We start from the raw sequence: 23,402 nt of genomic DNA, 5'->3' as shown, positions 1-23,402 counted from the left end.
GGTCAGGCTAACGAAAGAGGAGCGATTATAAAGAAGGCGAGGCTGGTCTTCGAGGAGGCGGGGCCTTAGAGGGGCGTGGTCGAAGCGAGTACAGTGCTCGGGACTAGTAACCTGTGGGCTGGGAAAAAGGCACGGTCCTTCTCTCCCGCCTCTCCCTCTAGCCGGGGATGCCTGGGGCCCGGCCTCCTTTCTGGCGAGGGATTCCCTCCTCCTGGGACGCTGCACCTCCGGAGGACCAGCAGGGGGCTCCCGGGAGATAAAGCGGGGCCCGGCCCAGGCGGGGGCGGAGCTGCCAAAGGGGAGTGAAAGCGAAAGCCGGAGCTCCGGGTGAGGAGCTGGGAGACCTCTGATCTTCTTCGGCCCCTCGACAGCATGGCCAAGGCGTGTGAGCTGAGGCTGAGCGGGGTGGCCCGCAAACAAGTAAGGCGGCTGGGGGTTGCCCTGCGGGCTGGTTGTCGTGCGGCGGGATGCGGCTGCACCTGTGCCAGGACCGGAGCGTTGGGCTGGGGGCTGGGGAGCCTTTCTAGTCAGTCTCTTCAGTGCTTTCGCTTCTGCTTTGGGCATGCAGTCCAGGGTCAGCCCCAGATCCGGGCTTAGGCAAGGGGCAACTTCATGGAGGTGGGAAAGGGCCGAGCCAAGGGGGAGCTAGTAGCTAGCTAGGTCGGGGGTGGGTGGGAGGAAAGCCCCAGAGCCTTTACCCCCATTTTACACCCCCCGCCTTTTCCCCCTATGACCCACCAAATCTCCACAGGTGGATGTGTTCCGGCAAAATCTCTTCCAGGAGGTGAGTCGATTTGGATTCAGTGTAAACTTGCTTCTTAAACTCTGACCTGAGAACGAATTAACCACCTTCCCTCGGGACTCTGGCCTTGACTCTGACCCGAGTTCAGGCCCAAGACTCAAGTTGGGTCCTCAGTCTTAACCTCTCCCCTCCAATCTGATTGCATACTCTTGTGCCTCCTTCACTCTGCCTCCAGCACAGCGTAGCAGAAAAAGCACTGGTCTGGGAACCAGATCTGGGTGGCCTCGAACAAGCTCCTAATTCACTGGGTTTTCATTTCTTCATCTTGGAAAACATTATATCAGATGATCTCCAAGGTCCTTCCCACTCCCTAAAACTTCTCACTCTACAATTTTCTGACGAAGCCCTTTGGTTTCTATTCTTCGAGCCCTTCCTGCACCCCCACTTCCTTTTGGGATCATATTCTTTCTTTGCTGCAGGCTGAGGAGTTCCTCTCAGTCTTCCTACCTCGGAAAATCATTCAACTGCATCAGCTTTTGAAGGTAAGCAGTGGCGGCCCTTCCTGTTCCTACCTTTACCGATCTTGTACTCTTAACTTACATCCAAGACTTTCCCTATGCGACTGTGGCAATTGCTTACATGGGTCAAAGGAAGTGGTGTAATCTGAATTTTGGAAAGATTAATTGAGGGAGAAGAAGATGTATGGAATTGGGGCTTTAGGCTGGCTTAAGAGAGAAAAAGCCGGACAAGAACCTAACAGTTACTTTTGGGCAGGAGGAATCTTTCAATGTGATTGACCTAACCTCTCTTCGGGCACCACTGGACATTCCTATTCCAGATCCTCCACCCAAGGATGATGAGGTGAGGCCCCAGGAGCTGACAAATTGAAACTGCAAACTCCACAACAATATTTCCTCCTCAGTCTCCCTCAAATTTCTCAATTCCAATGATTTTTTTTCTTCAGATGGAGACAGACAAACAAGAAAAGAAAGAAGGTAAGGAAAGAAACCTTAGGAAGAAAGCACTTGATTGAAGGATATAAGAAGATGTTTGAATTCTGTGACTGATACTTCATTTCTCCCTTAGTTCCCAAGTGTGGCTTCCTCCCTGGGAATGAGAAAATCTTGGCACTAATTGATCAAGTTAAGCCAGAGATTCGAACTCTCAAAGAAAAATGTATTCTGGTAAGACAGAGGACTTCTCTTTTTTTCCTCAGATACCTGTTTCTAAGACTTGGGGCTCTCCTGTAAACCTTTTTTTCTTTTAAGATTTGTCTTCTCTAAGTCCCTTTCCTTCTCATTAAATGGGTTGCTTTTATGGGCTGTAGTCCTGCTGATGATAAGTTAAGCTCTTTGAGGACAGGAACTGTTCCTTATTCTTTCTGTGTGTAATAGTATAGAATGTAATGTCTTTTTCATGAAAGCACTAGGCAATCAATCATAGAAACTTCTCTGACATAGGTGATCACCTGGATCCAACACCTGATCCCCAAGATTGAAGATGGCAATGACTTTGGGGTGGCCATCCAGGTAAGGAAAGGAAAAGTGAAGAAGCAAAAACTATTAGAGTACAGAAATGTTTGGGAGGTAAAAGGGTATGGCTGGAACAAGAATAAAAGGGAAAGAGAAATGTCAGGAACATGGGATGGAATGAGGAGGAGGTTATGTTGTTCTCAGTCTTCTCACTCTGTTTATCTTCACAGGAAAAGGTTCTAGAACGAGTGGCAGCAGTGAAAACCAAAGTGGAAAGCTTTCAGACAACCATTTCCAAGTAAACTAGGCTTGAGAATAGGCATGGGAAGTGGGAGAAATTACTTTAGAATTCAGAGGCTGGTCTATCTCTCCTGCACTGGGCATTTCCCACGAAGAGATGAGGCTTTGGGGAAATACCCTAGAGGAGTGTGTTTCCTGAAGAGCTCCCATACCTATAGTCAACTCTCTCTCTTCCTGTAAGGTACTTCTCTGAACGCGGAGATGCCGTGGCCAAGGCCTCCAAGGAGACTCATGTGGTGAGTTGGCATTCCTACCCATCTCAGAACATCATGGAAAGTCCCTCCAGCTCTTGGTTGAGACATATGATACTGGGAATGGATAAAAAAGAAGTGCTGGGGAAGACCAAAACAAAAAGAACCCCTAGATTCCCTAGAGGAAGGATTCCTGGATCCTAGCCAGTCTACCTGATCCTATGGAATTCTGTTTCCTGTGGCTGAGACAGATGGCATGCCTTCAGTTTGTTCATTCCCTTCTATGAGCAAACCAGGCACATCCCATGCTCTTCCAGAGACATGACCCAACTTTACCTTTCCCTCTCCCAGATGGATTATCGGACCTTGGTGCATGAACGGGATGAGGCAGTCTATAGAGAACTTCGGACCATAGTGATGGATCTCCGTTCTTTCTACGTGAGTAAGGGTGAAGACTAGAAGAAATATAGAATGATGATGGTTTGAAGGGAAAGGATGGCAAGGAAGGGGGGAGTTGAAAAGAGGGCCAGGGAAGAAGTTCTAGCTACTACTTTGACTCATTTATTCAGGCTGAGCTCTATCACATCATCAGCAACAACCTAGAGAAGATCACCAACCCAAAGGGTGAAGAGAAGCCATCTATGTACTGAGCCCCAAGGCCATAAGGGAAATAAATAATCTTAACTCTTCTAACAAACTGTGCTGGTTACTTTGTGCTTATTATATCTGTTCTGGGGAACTGTGGGAGGAGAAGAATCAGATACTGCCTCAAGGGCAATATGACTGTGCATTTCTGTATTGTCAAGGGATTTTTTTTTACTTTGAAACACAGACAGTTCTGAGAAACCCAAGTGGGTGCTTTACCCACATCCCATATTCAGAACTCCAAGTCCAGCATGAAAGTCATAGGAGTGAACTGTCTCTACCAAGATCATGGATGTCCACATCCTAGACATCCTACATATTAGAGATTATGTGTCTTAGAGTACAGGTTGGAAGAGATCTTAAAGGCTGTATGTTTCCATGGCTGAGTAGGAACTCTCTACACCACATACTTAAAAAGTCATCCAAAAAATATAAAAATTTCTCCAGCCTGTACTTAAATTCTCCAGTGAGACTTTCTGAGGCAGTCCATTCTATTTTGGATAGCTTTAAGTGTTAGGAAGCATGTCTTGTATTTCAGGGTCTTTCCTTGCTATTTTTTAAAACATGTGTTGAGATAGGTGGTTGTCTTCTATTTAAGCTTTTTTATATACTACCTGTAGCTTTCATTGTAATTATTATTAAATCAATAACTTTTAACATGGACCATCAGGTCAAAAGCTAAAATATAACAATATCACAATAAATCATAGCATGAACCATAGCATAATTATTTCTAGAGCAGCCCCTTTATTTCTTTCTTTTTTTAAAAAAATATTTTATTTTATTTTATAATAACTTTATAGTGACAGAATCCATGCCAGGGTAATTTTTTTTTTTTTTACAACATTATCCCTTGCACTTGCTTCTGTTCCGATTTTCCCCCTCCCTCCCTCCACCCCCTCCCCTAGATGGCAAGCAGTCCTATAGATGTTAAATATGTTGCAGTATATCCTAGATACAATATATGTGTGCAGAACCGAGCAGTTCTCTTGTTGCACAGGGAGAATTGGATTCAGAAGGTAAAAAACAACTCGGAAAGAAAAACAAAAATGCAAATAGTTCACATTCGTTTCCCAGTGTTCTTTCTTTGGGTGTAGCTGCTTCTGTCCATCATTTATCAATTGAAACTCAGGTCTCTTTGTCAAAGAAATCCACTTCCATCAGAATACATCCTCATACAATATCGGTGTCGAAGTGTAAAGTGATCTCCTGGTTCTGCTCATTTCACTTACCATCAGTTCATGTAAGTCTCGCCAGTCCTCTCTGTATTCATCCTGCTGGTCATTTCTTACAGAACAATAATATTCCATTGCATTCATATACCACAATTTACCCAGCCATTCTCCAATTGATGGGCATCCATTCAATTTCCAGTTTCTAGCCACTACAAACAGGGCTGCCACAAACATTTTAGCGCATACAGGTCCCTTTCCCTTCTTTAGTATCTCTTTGGGATATAAGCCCAATAGAAACACTGCTGGATCAAAGGGTATGCACAATTTGGTAACTTTTTGGCAGCCCCTTTATTTCATGGACTTTCTGGAAAGAAGACTGGGTCTGAAGTCAAGAGCACTTGAGTTCAAATTTAGCTGTGTGACCTTGGGGAAGTCAATTCCATTTGCCTCTCCTCTCTACTGCTGCTCTGTCTCCTAAAAAGAAATGGCTACCTTGGTAGCACAAAAGAGTATTTTCTGGGCAAGTTGCTATTTTTGAATAATGTTCAAGCATCTCTTTGAACAGCCTTTTCTTTATTGCTCCCCCAAGTGTATAACCGTCAGCAGACTGTAGCAATTAGAAGAAAAACATAAGTGAAAAGGATGTACTCCAAACCTATTGCTTTAGAGAGGAGAAAAATGAGAACATAGAATTTCAAGATGACAGAGGAGATGAGTAAAGGTCATCTGCTCCAAACATCTCCTTTATAGATGAAGAACTGAAACTCAGCGACATTAAGTGACTTGCTGAAAGTCATACAAGTCCTTAAGTAGCATGGCCAGAATTCACACTCCAAGTCCAAGGTTCTTTCGACTTTATACATGCTCTAATTCCAAACCATGTTTGGGTTGGGTTTTTTTGTTAGTCTTCCAGGTTACTACTAGCTATGGCAAGTCTTGGGGCGAACAATTCTAACATGAGGGAGTAAAGATTGTGTTACTTTCATTGATGGCTTTTTGTTTTTATATATTTACAAATATATTCTCCTCCACTCTCCTATGCAATGAGGACACTTTTCTTCTAACAAAAATTAGGAGAAAAAAAAAAACCAGTTCAGTAAAACCAAGGGTTATACCAGCAGAGTCTAAGAGCATTTGCAACATTATATATTCATTATCTCCTACCTTGCTAATGAAAGAAAGAAACTGGATTTTTTTGTCTCCTCTCAGGGGATAAGTTAATGTGTATGTATTTGACTATATTGATATCTTTCATCTTCATATCACTTTAAATTTTTCAGTATCTCTCTCTTTCCCCATAGGGTCATTCCTTATAATAGTGAGTGAAAAAGAAACATGTATACTTTAGTCTTTCAGTCTTAGACTGGCTATATCTCAGTGAATTGAGGTAGTTTTTTCTCTACTGCTAGCTGGAACCCCAAGACTATTTTTTCTTATTAATAGCAACCCATGATTAGCATCCTCAGTTCCATTTAACCACTTAACAACAGGAAACATTTTCAACAATAGGATCCCATTTTCATAGGAATACTTCAAAAATGTATTAACAACAAACATAACATTTTTTCCCAGCACCTCTGAGGAATATTCTCTCCTACAGTACCTTCATTCTTCAGGAAAATCAGCTTGAAGCTTAGCCCAATTACTACACAGTCTCGGGCCTACCAGGTTCATGTCCAAATGGAGTATAACTTCTAGATGAATTCTTTTAAGCTACATTCCCAAAAGTCACTTCTGAAAATCATGCCTTAGAATCTGGGCTATTGATAGTGTTCTTTTATGTTACTAATGTGTTTTTTGGAGGGTCTTTTATAGGTTTTTGGTTTTGGGTGAAGGGGACTCATTTCTTTCTCTTTTAAAAAAATGAATATAATTTTTTTTTATATCACCTCAATTTCCCTCTGTATTCCTTCTTTCCTTCCCAAAAACTATTCTTTATAACAAAGAATTTTTTTTTAAAGAGGAAGAAAAAAAATCTGTAAATTTACCATGGGCTTGAAAAAATCTATTATTATGTTTGACCAGTCCCACCCTCTTACTTCTACAGCAGAGTTTGGAAGGAGATAACTTTTCATATGGCTTCTTTGGGGTCAAGCATATTCTTTGTACTTTTGCAAGATTCACTTTCTTTCTTTCTTTTTTTTTTTTAAATAACTTTATTGACAGAACCCATGCCAGGGTAATTTTTTACAGCATTATCCCTTACACTCACTTCTGTTCCTATTTTTCCCCTCCCTTCCCTCTACCCCTCCCCCAGATGGCAAGCAGTCCTTTACATGTTAAATAGGTTACAGTATGTCCTAGATACAATATATGTGTGCAGAACCAGTTTTCTGCAACATTCACTTTCTATTGTTTTATTTTATTTTTATTTTTTTGAATTTTTTTATTAAAGCTTTTTATTTTTATTTGTTTATTTGTTTTGCTGAGGCAATAGGGGTTAAGTGACTTGCTCAGGATCACACAGCTATAAAGCTTTTTATTTTCAAAATACATACATAGATAATTTTCAACATTCATCCTTGCAAAACCTTGTGTACTTTCTATTGTTTTGTAATTATAGTCTCTTCCATTTACCCCATTGCAATAGCTGTGTGTGTTGCTTTCCTGATACTATTTATTTCACCTTATATCAATTCACATAAATCTTTCTTTGCTTTTCTGTTTTTAACATGTTTTTTTAAATAATTTTTTATTGATAGAACGCATGCCAGGGTAATTTTTTACAGCATTATCCCTTGCATTCATTTCTGTTCCGATTTTTCCCCTCCCTCCCTCCACCCCTTCCCCCAGATGGCAAGAGTCCTTTACATGTTGAATGGGTTGCAGTATATCCTAGATACAATATATGTGTGCAGAACCAAACAGTTTTCTTGTTGCACAGGGAGAATTGAATTCAGAAGGTATAAATAACCCGGGAGGAAAAACATAAATGCAAGCAGTTTATATTCATTTCCAGTGTTCTTTCTCTGGGTGTAGCTGCTTCTGCCCATCTTTGATCAATTAAGGCTCTCTTTATCAAAGAGGTCCACTTCCATCAGAATACATCCTCAAACAGTATCATTGTTGAGGTATATAATAACATGTTTGTTTTTTAGGAAAGTGAGGGTGAGTGTGTTTGGATTCATCAAAAATGTTAAGAGGAATGGGGCTTGGGGCAGTGAATAGAGCACCAGCCCTGAAGTTAGGAGGACCTGAGTTCAAATCTGTCCTCAAACACTTAATACTTCCTGGCTATGTGATCCTGGACAAGTCACTTAGCCTCAATTGCCTCAGCAAAAAAAAAAAAAGAGGAATGGGGTTTGTGTTGTGATGGGATTTCTGGAAAAATTTATGCAAGGAATTATAGAGAGAAGGAAAAGAAAGAAAGAATGGGAGAATTGAGCAAAACAGGATAATTGGGCAATCTCAAATACATTCAGACAACCTCCGATGAGATTAGAAGTATCTTAGGATATAAATGGAAAAGATACTTTTGTTCTGATGAGGTTCATGAGAGATATACATGGAAAAAAGTAAATGTGCTTTTGTGAAAGAGAGACAGAGACACAGACAGAGAGACAGAGAAAGAGTGAGTCAGAGTGAGAATAGGAACCAGTTAAGATTCCATCATTTGCCCTTCAATGAGCTGGAACTCAAAATTTTTTTAGAGCTAGATGAAGGTTTCATCTTCCATAACTGCTTCAGGTTGATAAGGGGCTAACCCTGCCTAAAGGCCCAGTGGTGAGAGAGTGGAGATGGATGTGAATATCAAGCAAATAATCTCCAGGGGGTGAAACCCAGAAGCTGAGATATGGATCTATATCCCTCCTGTAAGGCCATCTGAAATCTGATAGAAGCTAGTCTGGAAAACACAAATCTTATTAAAAGATTTAAAAGACATGGCCCAAATGTCAAAAGCAGAATAACAATTAGAAAAGGTGTCAGTACAAGGAACAGAAGAAAAAGAAACTAGAATCCCCAGAAGTTTGCCCCCAAACCTTTTGAAAGTAGCCAGTCAGTACTGGGTCTGTATCCCAAAAGATCATAAATGAGGGGAAAAGACCCCCATGTACAAAAATGTTTGTGGCAATATATGTATGTATAAGAAGTACATACATCCAGCTTATAAGTGGAATTAAAAGTTGAGATTATAATAGCATTACAGTTAGGTAGAAAAACCAAAAACAAAACACCATTCCATTCATAATAAGAAAAATATGGTCAGTTTTCACGATAGCATTATATGTAGCAAGATTTACAAAATCCTTGCCAGCACTGAAGCAAGGAGTGTGATTGAAGGAACAGTTCCAAAGGGGAATCACGAAAAATGGGAGTGAAGCAGTGTCCGAAGGATAAGTGGTCACCTTTGAGACACATCCTCTAAGAAAACTGATTGCACTAAAATACTCATTTTCATCTCCACACCACACTAAACATGTTTTTGATTTAGTTTCAATAATCAGTAGAATAAAAGCTAGGTCCCACAGACAGTTGTATCAATACCCAATTATTCTTACATCATTTGGAAATATTAAGCATCTTATTTCAAATAGACATAGCTATATCTATCTATCTAGTAATAGGCAGATGACTAGGCCAAATACTCATTTTCCTGATTGTTTAAAATATAATGACTATATATTTTCATATTGAAAATAGCAAGATCTTACATACTTGTGCTACTATCTTCTATTGACCATTTGCTCTGATTATAGACATTTTCTACAAAACAAAACAAAACAGGGACATAATTATAACAGCATCAATCCCACCTGACTTAAGCCAAAAGGCACAATAATGGCAGGATAAAGCTTCCTTAATTCTGTTTGACTTTAGGTAAGAGTTAACAATTGATAAGCAATCATTAAGTAACAATTCCATCTCATATCAGATTAAGAGTCAGTAGGGCTGATAAAATAACATTACCAGGTTTTAAATAAATTTTCTACCTTCTTTTAGTTGTTTGGTAATATTCAAGTTACTAGATGACAAGCCAAATCTGAGTTCTACAATCTTAGAAAGAACCCATTACTTATCAAGTTTTTTCCTTTTCCATGTTTCAGCTAGGATTTTCTGAGTATCATCACTCAATATAACAGATAATGGTATAACACTTTAGAACTGTTTTAATTTGCATTTTCCCAATCAAAATGAGTGAGAACATTTTTTATCATATGGCTATAGATAGCTATGTTTACATCATCTGAAAACTGTTCTTATCTTTTGATTTTTTTATCAATTGGGGAATGACTTATTTTTTGTAAGTTTGACTCCATTCTCTATTCGCTTGTGAAAGATGTCTTTAATTGAGACACTTGCTTCAAAATTTTTTTTCACAATTATTCTTACAACTGTATTTCCCCCTTGTTTAGTATATTTTCTCTCTTTTCACTCTCAAAAGTGTTTTGCTATTGAGTACCCCCTCCCCCAATTTGTTTTCCCTTTTATCACTCCTCTCCTCCATCTCCTTCCTACCCAAATGAAGTGTCTGATGAGGTTAAGGTTGATTCATTCTCCCTATTGTTTTATGCTTCTTTTGAGTCTTGTATTTGAAAGTCAAATTTTCTATTCAACTCTGATCTTTTCATGAAGAATTCTTTATTTTCCCCCAGTTTTGGTGGGTAGGTGGTTCTTACTTAGTTGTAATCCTAGCTCTTTCACCCTCCTGAATATCATATTCCAAGTCCTTTGATCCTTTTAATGTAGAGATTACTAAATCTTGTTTTATCTTGTCTGGGGCTTCATGACATTTGAATTATTTATTTTTGGTTGCTTGCAAAATTTTCTTTTTACCTGGGAGTCCTGGCACTTGGCTATAATATTCCTGGGATCTCTTTTAGGAGATTGGTGGATTCTTTCCATTTTTATTTTACATTCTGGTTCTAAAATATAAAGGCAGTTTTCCTTGATAATTTCTTGAAAGTCTATTCTATTTTCTATTCAACTCTGATCTTTTCATGAAGAATTCTTTATTTTCCCTCAGTTTTTGGTGGGCAGGTGGTTCTTACTTAGTTGTAAATCTAGCTCTTTCACCCTCCTGAATATCATATTCCAAGTCCTTTGATCCTTTTAATGTAGAGATTACATTTTACATTACATTTTAATGTAGAGATGCCTGGGCTCTTTTTGTTGTTGTCAAGGCTTTCAAGTAGTCCAATAATTTTAAAATTATTTCTCCTGGATCTATTTTCTAGGTCAATTGTTTTTCCAATGAGACATTTGACATTGTCTTCTATTTTTTCATTCTTTTGGCTTAATTTTTTTTTAATTTAACATTTTATTTTTTTAATTAAGAGGAATTTATTTTTCCCTTTCCCAACTTCTCATTTTTACAAAGAAAAACAGAGAAAAGCTAAAGAAAAACCCTAGTAGCAAAAGCACATAGTTTTAAGGCAAAACAATCCCTCATATCGGACATGTTCAAAAGTCCATATTTCATTGTTTGGCTTAATGTTTTAATGTTTCTTGATTTCTCAAAAAGTCATTAACTTCCATTTGCTCAATTCTAATTTTTAAGGGATTCTTTTTTTTAGTGAGCTTTTATATCTCCCTTTCCATTTATTAAATTCTATTTTTAAAGCATTGATTTTCTTCAATGGATTTTTTTCCCCCTTCAACCCATTTTGACCAATTCTTTTAAGGGCATGCTTTTTCCTCATTGGCTTTTTGTACTGTTTTTGCCATTTGGCATGATCTGTTTTTTTTTAAGTTGTTATTTTCTTTAGTATTATTTTGTGTGTTTCCTTTACCAAGATGTTGACTTGTTTTTCATGATTTTCTTTCATCAGTCTCATTTCTCTTCCCAATTTTTCTTGTACCTCTCACTTGATTTTTAAAGTCCTTTTTGAACTCTTCCATGGCTTAAAACCAATTCATATTTTTCTTTTTTTAATTAAATTAATTTTTTTCTGGTTATACACATATATTAACTTTTAAAATATACATTTCTTTATGAATAATGTCAAAAGTGAAAATTTAGAATAAAAGGGAAAAACTACAAGAAAAAAAATGAACATAGCATGAGTTGATTTACATTTAATCTTCAGAGTTCTCTTTCTGAATGCCAGTGGTGTTTTTTATCCAAAGTTTATTGGGATTGCCTTGGGTCATTGAATTACTGAGAAGAATTAAATCTTTCATAGTTGATCATCACACAATCTTGCTGTTACTGTGTATAATGTATTCCTGATTCTATTTGTTTGGCTCAGCATCAGTTTGTATAAACTTTTCTAGGCCTTTCTAAAATCAGCTTGCTCATCATTTTTTATAGAATAATAATATTCCATTACTTACATATGCTTTAACTTATTCACCCATTCCCAAATTGATGGGCATCTGCTCATTTTCCAATTAATTTTTGTTAACACAAAAAGAGCTGCCACAAACATTTTAGCACACGTGGGTCCTTTTCCCTCCTTTATGATTTCCTTGAGATACAGATCCAGTAATACCCCTGCTGAGTTTTATAGCCCTTTGGGCACAGTTACAAATTGCTCTACAGAACAATTCATATTTTCTTGGAAGCTTTGGACTTTGTTATCTTCTGAGTATGTATTTTGATCTTCCTTGTCACTATAGAAACTTTTTATGCTCAAAATTTTTTTATTTGCTCATTTTCCTAGCCTATTACTTGACTTTTAACTCTTTGTTAAAGTAGGTCTCTGCTTCCAGATGGAGGGTGCATTGTCTCAAGTTTCAGGGGTTTTGTTGCAGCCATTTTCAGACATACTTTTAGGGACCTCGAAGTTTTCAGTTCTTCCGAAGTTGTATGATCTAAGGAGAAGTATGTTTACTGCTCTCCTATCCTGTACTCTGGTGTGTGAATTTTTTTTCCTGAGGCAATTGGGGTTAAGTGACTTGCCCAAGATCACACAGCTAGGAAGTGTTAAGTGTCTGAGATCAAATTTGAACTCAGGTCCTCCTGATTTCAGGGCTGGTACTCTATCCACTGCGCCACCTAGCAGCCCGCTATGATTTATTTCTAACACTCTTTTCTATCTTGGAACTAGGAGGGTCCCTGCTCCACTGTACCTGCAAGTTCTGGTATGCTAATGCTCCTCCTCAACCTGGAGCTGCCATCCACGACTGCAACCAACATCTAAGTATAGACAAGCAGAGTCCTGCCTCAGTGCTGGCAAAGAGACCCCCTGTATTTCCTTGTGACTTGCCATCTGTGGGCTGGGAGCTCGGGAAGCCACCACTGCTATTGCTGATTCGGGGGCTTTTGAGGCCTGCTCCTAGTTTTCTGGGGCCAATGCTGATGTTGACTAGGCCTGGAATTGGACTACCCAGCTCTCACCCTGGTGTGACAGAACTTTCCTGCAACCTTCCAAGTTGTCCTGGGTTGTAAAATTATTTCATGCCATTTTTTGGTGGATTTCCACACTCTAGAATTTGTTTAGATTCATTATTTAAAGTTATTTGGAAAAATTTGGGGGAGAGCTTGTATGAGTTTCTGCTTTTACTCTAATATCTGGGCTCAATCTTTCTATATACTTTTTTTTTTAAACTTGGTTCAAGGATCTATTGAATCATACATGCAAAACATACTGCTAATTGCATTAGCAAAAGATCAATGTAAAAATCCTTCACAATTACTATTTGCATTTTTGATTCTCTTCCCGAGTTATTTATACCTTCTGAATCCAATTCTCCCTGTGCAACAGGAGAACTGTTCGGTTCTGCAAATATGCATTGTATCTAGGATATACTGCAACATATTTAACATATATAGGACTGCTTGCCATCTTGGGGGGGGGTTGGAGGGAGGGAGGGGAAAAAATGAAACATAAGCGAGTGAAATATAAGGGATAATGTTGTAAAAAATTACCCTGGCATGGATTCTGTCAATACAAAGTTATTATTAAATAAAATAAAATTTAAATTAAAAAAATCCTTCACAATTTTGCAACTTTTGCATCTTCGAAATTTTGTTCTAGCAGTGGAAAGGTTGTAGTTCAATATTGTATACTCTTGCCAATGTTTAGGATGTACAAAACATTGTTAACATTAGCTTAGAGTTGATGGAACCTCACATGCCTGAAAAGCAACCCAAAGCATCTCTACATACTTTAAAAAACCTAATTCACACATCCAAATTAAAAGTGAATTTTTGACTAAAGTTTTTCTGTTAATAGTTGGATCACTTCACAAACAGGAGAAGAATTTATATAGAAATTAAATACTGCAAAAAAAATGTGCAACTTGAAAAACATAAGAAATCTGACTTATGCAGTGTCTTTAGTTGGAGAAGATTCATGATGGAACATATTAATCATCTTCTGCTAGAGAGGTAATAGATAAACATATGTCTTGTTTATCATCCTGACCAATGTGAGAATTTGTTTTGCTTAATTATGCATATTTGTTTTAAGAATTCTCTTTCTTTTCTTCCTTATTTACTTTTTTCTTTTCTTTTTTTCTTCCTTCCCTCTCCCCTGTCTTTCTTCCTTCCTTTCTTCATCTCTTTGAGAGAAATAGGTGAGAGGGAAAAAATAAATATGTTAATTTAAAAAAAATCACCCAGAACTTTTGTTTAACAATTGTCTCTCAAATTTCATAGTATCGATTTAGAAATACAATATAATTTAGAAATACAATATTAGCATCAACAATAAACTTCAGATGACACCAATTGCATTTTCAAATGATGGCATATAAAAACTATTGCTCTTACTACCTTTGACATTTTTATAACTTTGACCTATCAGGTATGGAACAATTACATTCAATTATATAAGTATCTGAGGAACAAAGGGGTGGGGTAGATGAGGATCTGGGTTTCTATAGAGTGGAACAACTGTTATCAGTACTAGAGCTAATAGGGGAGGGGCAGAGGGTATTATGCCGGGAAGGCTAGTAGGACGTGTAGGGCAAGGGTAGGGACGGGTAGATGTCGGGAAGGCAGTAGGAGTAGGGCAAACCAGGGGTGGAGATGCTCCTACTTCACCCCCAAAGTCAGGTGAGAGAAGAATGTGCACTGCAGGGAATAGGCAGGAGTCTGAGATACGATTGGGAAATTTGGAGTAGGATACAATGGGTGGGGCTGGAGTGCTAGGAAAGCAGGTGGCTCCTGTCTTACCTCCATGTCCATAATTATCCGGAGTTTGTGCATAGGGAGGGAGAAGGCAAGAGCCTGGCCAAGTCCTAGGACAAGCACTAGGGAGAGGCAGCTTGATTTCTCTGGTCCAATGTCCCTCTAGGCCATACATAGGGCACAGTTCTGAGGGCAGGACTCTTTGTCATTGGATATCATGGCAGCTAAAATTTGAGGCTGTTTTCTGTTCTTTTCCTTTACAATCACAATATCCTCCCCCTTCTTAGTTCAAATTGGAGAGCTATGGCTTAAAAGTTCTCAGTGAATTTGATGGGATCCTCAGAGTAACAGCCAAGTTTTTCTTTGACCTAAGAAAGATAGGATATAGAGACATAAACCCTTGTAGTTCCCCCTAGACGATTGATAACTCCCTCAATGGACAATGTTTCAAAAGAGCAGTCATTCCTTTGGGGTAAAGTGGGATGGAAGGAAAGGAAAAGGGTCCATATTTGAAGAGCTGAGAATTGGAGGATCGTGGGGAGGAAGAAAAGAGGAAGTGAGTTGGGGTTCTCCATAGGGGTGAGGTTTGCTGGAGTCCACAGATTTCCTGATAGAACTTGCTCCTAGGGATAAGAGGTGGAGCCTCTGGAGCTACAGACCAGACAGTCTAGGAGGTCTGTTTTTTTCACTTTTCTCCTTCCTACTTTAAATGCAGTCAAAAGCATTCTGCTTTGCTGCCAAAGAATGCAGTCCCCCCCCCCCTCAAAAGAGCTACGAAAGCCTGAATATATGGGACTTTACAATTCATTTTCCTTCATAGGGGCAAAAGAGATCAAGTTGTACAAAGGTATTATAGTTGAGGGATCCCAAAACAGACTGCTTTTCTCAGTCCTTTAGGTTATTTTGAGCCCATGAAATATATATATTTTTAAAATAACTTTTTATTGATAGAACGCATGCCAGGGTAATTTTTTACAGCATTATCCCTTGCATTCACTTCTGTTCCGATTTTTCCCCTCCCTCCCTCCACCCCCTCCCCCAGATGGCAAGAGTCCTTTACATGTTGAATGGGTTACAGTATATCCTGGATACAATATACGTGTGCAGAACCGAACAGTTCTCTTGTTGCACAGGGAGAATTGAATTCAGAAGGTATAAATAACCCGGGAAGAAAAACAAAAATGCAAGCAGTTTATATTCATTTCCAGTGTTCTTTCTTAGGATGTAGCTGCTTCTGTCCCTCTTTGATCAATTAAGGCTCTCTTTATCGAAGAGATCCACTTCCATCAAAATACGTCCTCAAACAGTATCGTTGTTGAGGTATATAATGATCTCCTGGTTCTGCTCATTTCACTCAGCATCAGTTCATGTAAGTCTCGCCAGTCCTCTCTGTATTCACCCTGCTGAGCCCATGAAATATGGCAAAAAAAAAATTTAAGATGCAGTTTTTTTAGATCCTGTAGACCAAATATTTCCCAGTTCTGTAAAAGGCAGTCTATTGGTGAGTACCATGATATGGAAGGGAACTATTCCACTATGCCAAAAATCCAGGAAAATCATATTCTCCCTTAAATCATTCACCTCCACATAGACTATGTGTGGGGAGGAAAGGAGAGGTTCTCATATGGATTGTGACCCATCTAGAAAGAACTTTTTAGTGGCTAGGGCCTGGAAAGAACTCCCTAACCTTTCAGCCAGCTGCTGGGGTGCCAACTGTAAGGGACTGAATTTACTTTGAGTTGGAGAAAGAAGGTCAGAGTTGAAGACTGTGCCTTATGTTGGGTGTCAGAAATATTGGAATATGCCAACAATATTAGAGTATTAGATCCTGTATCACGATGTGATTCTGAAAGAATTCAGTTTCAAACCATCTCAAATCAAGCATAGGCATTTGTTGGGGTCAATATTTATTTTTATTGGAGTTAATTTCGGTCTTCTCCTTAAGGGAGAGAGGCAATCTAGCAGAGTAAGGCAAGGAATTATATAGAGAAGGAAGAGTAAGAAAGAATAGAGCTGGGCAATTTCAGAAAGGTTTTGGACAATCTCAGATACGATGGGCAAGAGGAAAAATCCCTCTGATTAGATAGATTACAGGTAGGATATGCAAGGAAAAGATCCTTTTGTTCTAAAGAGAGAGTCAGGATATTGAGACTGGGGCAGGAGTTAAGATTTCATCATTCCTCTGTGTGTGTGTGTCCGCGCGGGAACACGTTTACAATATAACATTTCATCACATTCATGAACCACAATTTGTTTATCCTTTTCCTTAGTCAGTCCATAACAGTAAGTGCCTTTCTGTCTGACACTGAGCTAAGCCACTTAGGATAGGAAGTCCTTGACTTCAAGGAGTCCACAATCTAATGGAGAAAGGTAAGACATAAAACGAAGCTGACAAGGTGGATCCAGATCGGAAATGATTTAGTGTCTGCCCTGGACAGGTATCCACTTTGGTTTTGTTTGTTTGTTTTATGCCACAAAAAAAGTGCTGGTGTAGTTATTTTATTTTAGGATAAATAAACTCGTTGGATACAAGCTTAGCAGTGGAATCTTCGGATCAAATGCTATTGGCATTTTGGTCATTTTATTTGAATAATTTCAAATTGCTTTCTAGGACGGTTATTCTAAGTCACAATGCTGCCCCTGTGGTTTTAAGGGGCGTGGAGAGAGTGAGTTAGCGAGATCTATCTTCGCTGAGTCCGGGTTGCTCCGGGTTCCCATCTCCAATTGTTCTCACCGATTGGGGCTGGAGGGAAGCCTCGGCTCTTTGACAGAAAAGAACGCCTAATTCGACCTCAAGAAGGTAGAATCAATCACGCCTCTCCAGTGAAACGTGTTGTTCTAGCGGCTCCCGTAAGTTAGCCGACCAATGGAAAAGCGAAGACAAAAGTTTTCCAATCAGAACTTGGTTCAGGAAGATGCGACCGATGATAGGACAAATCAAAGTCCATTCGACCAATCATGTGTCAGTGTTGGGCGGGACCCGAGAAGCAGGTCACGGGGTCGGAGAATCGGGAGGAGCTGGAGCTCAGTTTGGGCTGGATTGTAGTCTGTGGGCGGTAGCTGCTGCCCCTTAGGGGCGGGAGGAGTGTGTTTTACGCTTCGGGAGCTGTCATTGGGGACTGCTTGAGGGGGCGGAGCGGGACGGGACGGAGGAAATCAGAGTGACAGCTCCACCTGAAGTAGGGGGCCTGGCGGAGATTCGGGCCGAGCCGGGCCAAGACCCAGTAGGGAGGGCGGGCGGTGACGCTAACGGGACACCGGTGGGGTGAAGGGTGGCTGAGGGAGGAGGGAGCCTCCGAGGCCCTGGCCGACGGCGTGCGTGCGGGGCAAGGGAGGAAGGGAAGGGGCCGGCAGGCAGGCCGAGGCCGGGCTGACTCCTGCTTCCCGAGACCCCATTTCGACCCCAGCCCTAGCCCGCGGACAATGGGAGAGGTGGAGATCTCGGCCCGGGCCTACGTGAAGATGTGCCTCCACGCTGCCCGCTACCCGCACGCAGCTGTCAACGGGCTGCTGCTGGCTCCGGCGCCCCAGGCCGGGGGCTGCCTGTGCCTCAGTGACTGTGTGCCTCTCTTCCACAGCCACCTGGCCCTCTCCGTTATGCTGGAGGTTGCCCTTAACCAGGTACGAGTTCACCCCCTCCTTTCCCCGTCTTGGGGCTGCCCACTCACTGCCTCCAGGCCTTGGCCTGGCAGGCCCCGTCCCCTTTTGCAGCTGTTCATTGCAGCGCTGCCAGTAAAGAACTAACGGGCTCTTTCTCATGGCAGGTAGATGTGTGGGGTGCCCAGGGCAGTTTGGTGGTAGCAGGGTACTACCATGCCAATGCGTCGCTGAATGACCAGAGGTGAGCAAGGGAGCTGGCAGTGGAAGAGGGGGCAGGGCTTTGCTCTAAAGTGGAGGTTCTGAACTTTTCTTGATGTCAGGGACCCCTTCTCAGAATAATGGCTTTTTGCTTTCATAATTTAAGGAAATGTTAAATTTCAGGTAGAGGTTAGTGAAAATAAAGATTTTTTTTTCCTTCCAAGTTCACAGGGGGGTGCATGGACCCCAGGTTAAGAAGCTCTGCTCTAAGGTAAACGTTTGTCAGGGTTAAATCCATTCAATAATTTCCCCCTGAGTGGGCTAGTCTCACCTTACCTCTACAGGGGTTGAACGACACCCTGTTAGCCCTAAAATGACATGCAAATCTAATGTTCTGCTGCTCAAGATCCTCTGTACCTGTCTTTTTCCTAGCCCTGGTCCCCTTGCCCTGAAAATTGCTGGACGAATTGCTGAATTTTTCCCTGGTGCAGTACTCATCATGGTAAGATTGAGGATTGAGGGAGTTGGGGAGAAAAGGAGGTAGAAAGAAATCCTGGAATCCTCAACAATACTTACTTCAACTTCTCAGTTAGATAATCGGAAACTGGTACCCCAGCCTCGAGTGCCCCCTATCATTGTCTTGGAGACTCGTGATCGACGCTGGGTCCCCAAAGACAAGAACCTGTGAGTAGAGAACTTCTGTTCCTTTGCCTCAGCACTTCTCACCATATTCTTTGCTTTTGAGTCTGGACTCCTTCCCTCCAAATCCCCTCTTCCTGGAGTCCCAAGATAATAGAGTAAATAATTTCAATTTAGGCTCCTGAACCTACCCTATCTCCTGGGGATGTTCTAAATCTAAACTCTGCTGTTGTCCCAGGTCTTCTGCTGAACTGAATGTTTCCTTTGGTTGCTATTACTTCAGGGTGATGTGGCGGGATTGGGAAGAGTCAAGGCAGCTCCTTCGAGCATTACTGGAAGACCGGGCCCACCGACTTCTCGTTGACTTTGATGCCCACCTTGATGACATCCGGCGTGACTGGACCAATCAACAGCTTAATACTGAAATTTCCCAGTGGGTTGCTGCTGCCAATGGAAGTGCCTGAACTGGGCCACAAGGCTGGGCTAGAACCTTAAATAAAAACACTGGGGAGTGATGTGACAAAATTTATTGGTGCCCAGAAGGCAAGGTATGGATAAGAAGGGTAGTTCTAAATGGAAACTGGTCTGTGGCAAGACAGATAATCCTAGTTAAGGAGCAATGGAGAAGGCAGGCAGGCTGGCTCTGTTTTTCAGTAGATCATTCCTTTTGTGTCTCCCCTGGGCTTCTTGATCTTCTCAAAGTTCTTCAGGATGATGTCATATAATACAGCCTGCATATCCAAGGAGGAAGAGGGTGGGAGTTATTTGGAACCCTTAGCAGAGGCTTTTTAATGGCTTTCTAATCTAACTAGGAGTTTATTTTCATTTCCTCTCCCATGCCTTCCTGGGTACACCTCATAAAACATTTGTCCTGAAACTACTGTTGTCTGCCTCCACATCAATCTTCCCTATTTTGTCTCTATTCTTCCACCAAACAAATTCCAGAGTCTAGTTCCTTACATAAGTATTTCGGATCTCCATGACCATCAGTCTTGTCTCTCCATACTGTGCTTCATCCAGTTCATGAACCAGCTGTCGGTAGTCACCCTGTGAAGACTTCAAAGTTAGTTCTTCATACTGGCTTTATCTAATGCCCCTCCTGCTCTTCCCAGTGTCAATCCTAGGGGCTTCCTCCTGAATAATACCTCTATACCCACTCTGGACCTGCTTCCTCACTCACCACATGTGGCTGCTTTGCTGCTTTAGCCACTGCATCACCCCTTTCAGAGAAGTATCTAGAAAGAAATAAGAAAAATTATGGGGTGTTTGAGAAAGTAATGCTCCTTGTGAAGGGTAAACAAGGAAGAGTTTAAAAAAAAAAAAAAGAGAAAGAAGCCAAAATAGAACAAATGTGGGATTTGAGGGCAAGAGCTGAAATTCAAGTCAATAATCATAAAGACATGGGCAAGGTGGGCATGTGAGACTAGATCACTTACTTTGAAATCTGGGTGTGGAAGCCATCCAACTTAGTTCGTAGTGTAGTCATCAGCTCAAATACCTTCTCCTAAAGAAGAGAAAGTTAGGAAAAAGATTTAATAAAGCATGATTGCAAAGCAAGATCAAAGTAAGGAATTTGGGGTGGAGCATTGTAAGGCAGGGTCATCACCTGGACAGCTACTCCAAAGTTGTTTCCATCCTCAATACGGGGCACTTGTAGCTGCAGCCACATGGAAACCTGAGAAAAACAATTGGTAGAGACCATTCAACTCTTTCCCAACACTGTTTCCTTTTCCAGATCTTCAGCCTCCCTTATCACCCCACCCCCTACTATGTAATCCTCAGCCATATCTCGTTATATGATTTGCTACAATCCTAGCTCCCTTTTTCTACTCTGATAAGACACTGTGTTCTGACTGACAGGATACCTAACCAACTGGTAAGGCAAAGGGCAGTTGCTCTGGATAAATTGTTTCTCTAAAGGGCAGGCCTCCTCCAGGTCCTGCCAGAGAGTGGGGGTGAGGGGTGGGGCTTACCAGGTTGAGCTGTTCTTTCACATCTTTGATCTCAGGCTTCAACCGAGATATAAGGGACACAATCTTCTCATTGCAGTTTACAGGCCCACAAGGAGGACCTAGGGAATATACCATAAACCTAAAACTTGAGAGAGTGAAGGCAGCTCTCTCTGAGGAGGCTCTCATGGGCTAATACATTAACTAGGAAACCAGGCCCCCAACCAATTCCCTATTACCTTTATCTTCATCTTCCTCTTTTTTCTTTCCATCCTTATCATCCTTCTATAGAAGAAAAGTCACAGAAATCAAGGTCCAAGGTTGCTGAACCCCCTGACACTCAGATGTTTCTAACCCCCTTCCACCCTTACCCTTACCTCTTCTTGTTTCCGACGTTCTTCCTTCTCTTTTTCTTTGGCTGGGTCAGGGACTGGGATGTCCAAGGGAGCCTTTAGGAGACTCAAATCAGCTTCATTCAGAGATGGGTCCTAAAACATGGCAGGGGGAAAAAAGGTAGCAGTAATTATTTTCTCAATATTCCTTTCAAATTTTCCTCCTATTCCATGATCATTGTCTCCCTTTCCCTGGCCTTTCCTCTGCCTCCTTCCCAGCCCCAGTACCTTCAAGAACTCATCCAGCTCTGAAATCTTCGCAGGGAAATAGGTTGCAAGTAGGATCTCTGCCTGTATATGAGGTAAGGGTGAGTGAGGAGTGGATGTCATGCTTATTGATTGATTTGATTCAACAGCTGATTAGGACAAATATTCAGCCAAAGAAAAGGAAGCCAAAGTTTGTAACAATTGAGAATAGAGTAAGGATTTGTTAGAACTAAGGTGAAAGATCCAGGAACAGTGAGGGTAGTGTGAAGTAGGGAGGTCTTACCTGAGTACATAACTCCGTCCTGAAAAAATCCACCTATAGAGATAGAAGAAAGTTGTCATTTAAGACTAATAGGTTGAGATCTAAGGAGAAACACATCTCCTTAGCATTTTGGACCCAGATGTCAATGAGATTGCATTTAAAGGTATGGAACAGGGCCCACTGGAGCTGAGTTCAGGTAAAACATGGGAACAGGTCCCAGGAAGCTTAGATGTGGGGGAGGTATGGAACAAAAATTGCCGTAGGACTGGGTTTTGGTGGAGATATGGGAACTGATTCCAGTGGGGCTACATCTGTGGGAGGTATGGGAACAGTTTTCAATGATACTCGAAAAGGGTGGGAACAGATCCCAGTGGAACAAGATTCTGAGCTCAGAAGAGATACACGAATGCAGACTTTCCTTGCTCCACACATGTACTGGCCAGGTGCCCTGAACCATCACTCGTCTTTTCCTCCTCTCCCTGCTTCATTTCACCTCATCAAACCAAAGCCATTTCACCTCTCCTTTTCCTATGGCTGAAATCCAACATTAACCACCCCCTCCCAGCACCACCTGCTAGTGTTCTTTTACAGGTCCCAGCACCCTTTCACATTCATTGGGGATGCTCTAGACCCTACAAGTCTACTGATCCTCACTTCATGCTGAAGATTTGTGGGGGGAGAGCACTTTGGCTCTCCAGACAACTGCTGAGTCTCAAGTATTCTTCAGCCCCTTCTTATTGAGAGGCCCAGGATAGGGGGAGGGGAGTGGGCAAGGGGAAGCAAAGGGAGAATGAGATAAAACTGGATAGACGGTCCCCCAACACTACTCCTCCCTTTCACCCCATTCCCATGACTTCACCCTTTCCCCTTGATAGTAACTCACCTTGGCTTGGGCTTCAGGTTTAACACTGAGGTTGGCCATTGCAGGGGGGTTAAGGACTAGAACGAGCAGCGAGACAGGAGCTAGGGGGAAGGGAAAGTGAAAGCAGCTTTGCCAGTAGGGACTTCCCTGGGAGGGAGGAACTGAGCCGGAGGCGGGGTCAGGTTAGAAGAGGGAGGGGAAAGGAGAGGGGCCAGGAGGAGACAGGGCTGGGCACCAAAGTGCTGTGCCAGAGAGCAGGGACAGAAAGCTCTCATCCAAACTGTTTTGTCTGGTTCCTGCCCCTTGTGATCTGCTCAGCCGTTGTCTCCAAGGACCTCTTGACCCAAAGGGATGCGCCCCTTTTCCTCCCAACACCCCCAGGCCATCCTTCCCTCCTCTTGCCCTTCTCTCTTCCAGCCCTACTCAACCTGTGTCTTCCTCTCTGTAGTGTCTCAGTCACAGAGTGAAGGCAACAGACATGTAGGCTTTCACAAACTTCATGTATGCAGCCAGTGTTTCCATTTGTCCACATGTGTATATCTGTTTTTGTCCTTGGTGGAATTGTTCATGGAAGATGCTGGAAGTAAAAGACATCGCAGGAGATCTGCGGAAGGCTGTGAGTAGGGCTGGGGGGTCATGGGATGGTAGGCTTGTTTTGGAGATGCCTTTTAAGGAATGATAGCAATTCACCACCTCCCACCCTAGGGTGTGTTAGGGATCAACCTGGAATGTAGCAACAATGTTGGCGGG

General features: G+C 41.6%; 3 protein-coding genes across 3 annotated transcripts; 2 read left to right on the top strand and 1 right to left on the bottom strand.

Annotated features, from left to right (window-relative positions):
* Positions 1-140: 140 nt before the first annotated feature.
* On the top strand, positions 141-3,402 carry PSME2 (proteasome activator subunit 2). The gene is made up of 11 exons (XM_051980541.1): positions 141-420; positions 752-784; positions 1,222-1,284; positions 1,517-1,603; positions 1,707-1,737; positions 1,829-1,926; positions 2,203-2,271; positions 2,445-2,512; positions 2,696-2,750; positions 3,057-3,143; positions 3,275-3,402. Exons 1-11 carry the CDS (start codon positions 373-375, stop codon positions 3,353-3,355), a joined length of 720 nt encoding a protein of 239 aa, XP_051836501.1. The 5' UTR covers positions 141-372; the 3' UTR covers positions 3,356-3,402.
* A 14,376-nt stretch (positions 3,403-17,778) lies between these two features.
* On the top strand, positions 17,779-19,495 carry EMC9 (ER membrane protein complex subunit 9). The gene is made up of 5 exons (XM_051980515.1): positions 17,779-18,164; positions 18,308-18,384; positions 18,774-18,843; positions 18,931-19,025; positions 19,264-19,495. The coding sequence occupies exons 1-5, from the start codon at positions 17,967-17,969 to the stop codon at positions 19,442-19,444; spliced, it is 621 nt and encodes a 206-aa protein (XP_051836475.1). The 5' UTR covers positions 17,779-17,966; the 3' UTR covers positions 19,445-19,495.
* Positions 19,493-23,383, bottom strand: PSME1 (proteasome activator subunit 1). Its single transcript, XM_051980514.1, has 11 exons — positions 22,674-23,383; positions 21,812-21,844; positions 21,550-21,612; positions 21,307-21,417; positions 21,169-21,214; positions 20,954-21,051; positions 20,587-20,655; positions 20,417-20,484; positions 20,161-20,215; positions 19,941-20,027; positions 19,493-19,711 (listed from the first exon to the last, which is right to left on the bottom strand). The coding sequence occupies exons 1-11, from the start codon at positions 22,710-22,712 to the stop codon at positions 19,631-19,633; spliced, it is 750 nt and encodes a 249-aa protein (XP_051836474.1). The 5' UTR covers positions 22,713-23,383; the 3' UTR covers positions 19,493-19,630.
* Positions 23,384-23,402: the final 19 nt, after the last annotated feature.

The sequence above is a fragment of the Antechinus flavipes genome, chromosome 2 (assembly GCF_016432865.1).
Source record: "Antechinus flavipes isolate AdamAnt ecotype Samford, QLD, Australia chromosome 2, AdamAnt_v2, whole genome shotgun sequence".
Classification (NCBI taxonomy): Eukaryota; Metazoa; Chordata; class Mammalia; order Dasyuromorphia; family Dasyuridae; genus Antechinus; species Antechinus flavipes.
The sequence above is the reverse complement of the archived record's forward strand: the minus strand, read 5'-3'. Positions and strand labels throughout refer to the sequence as shown.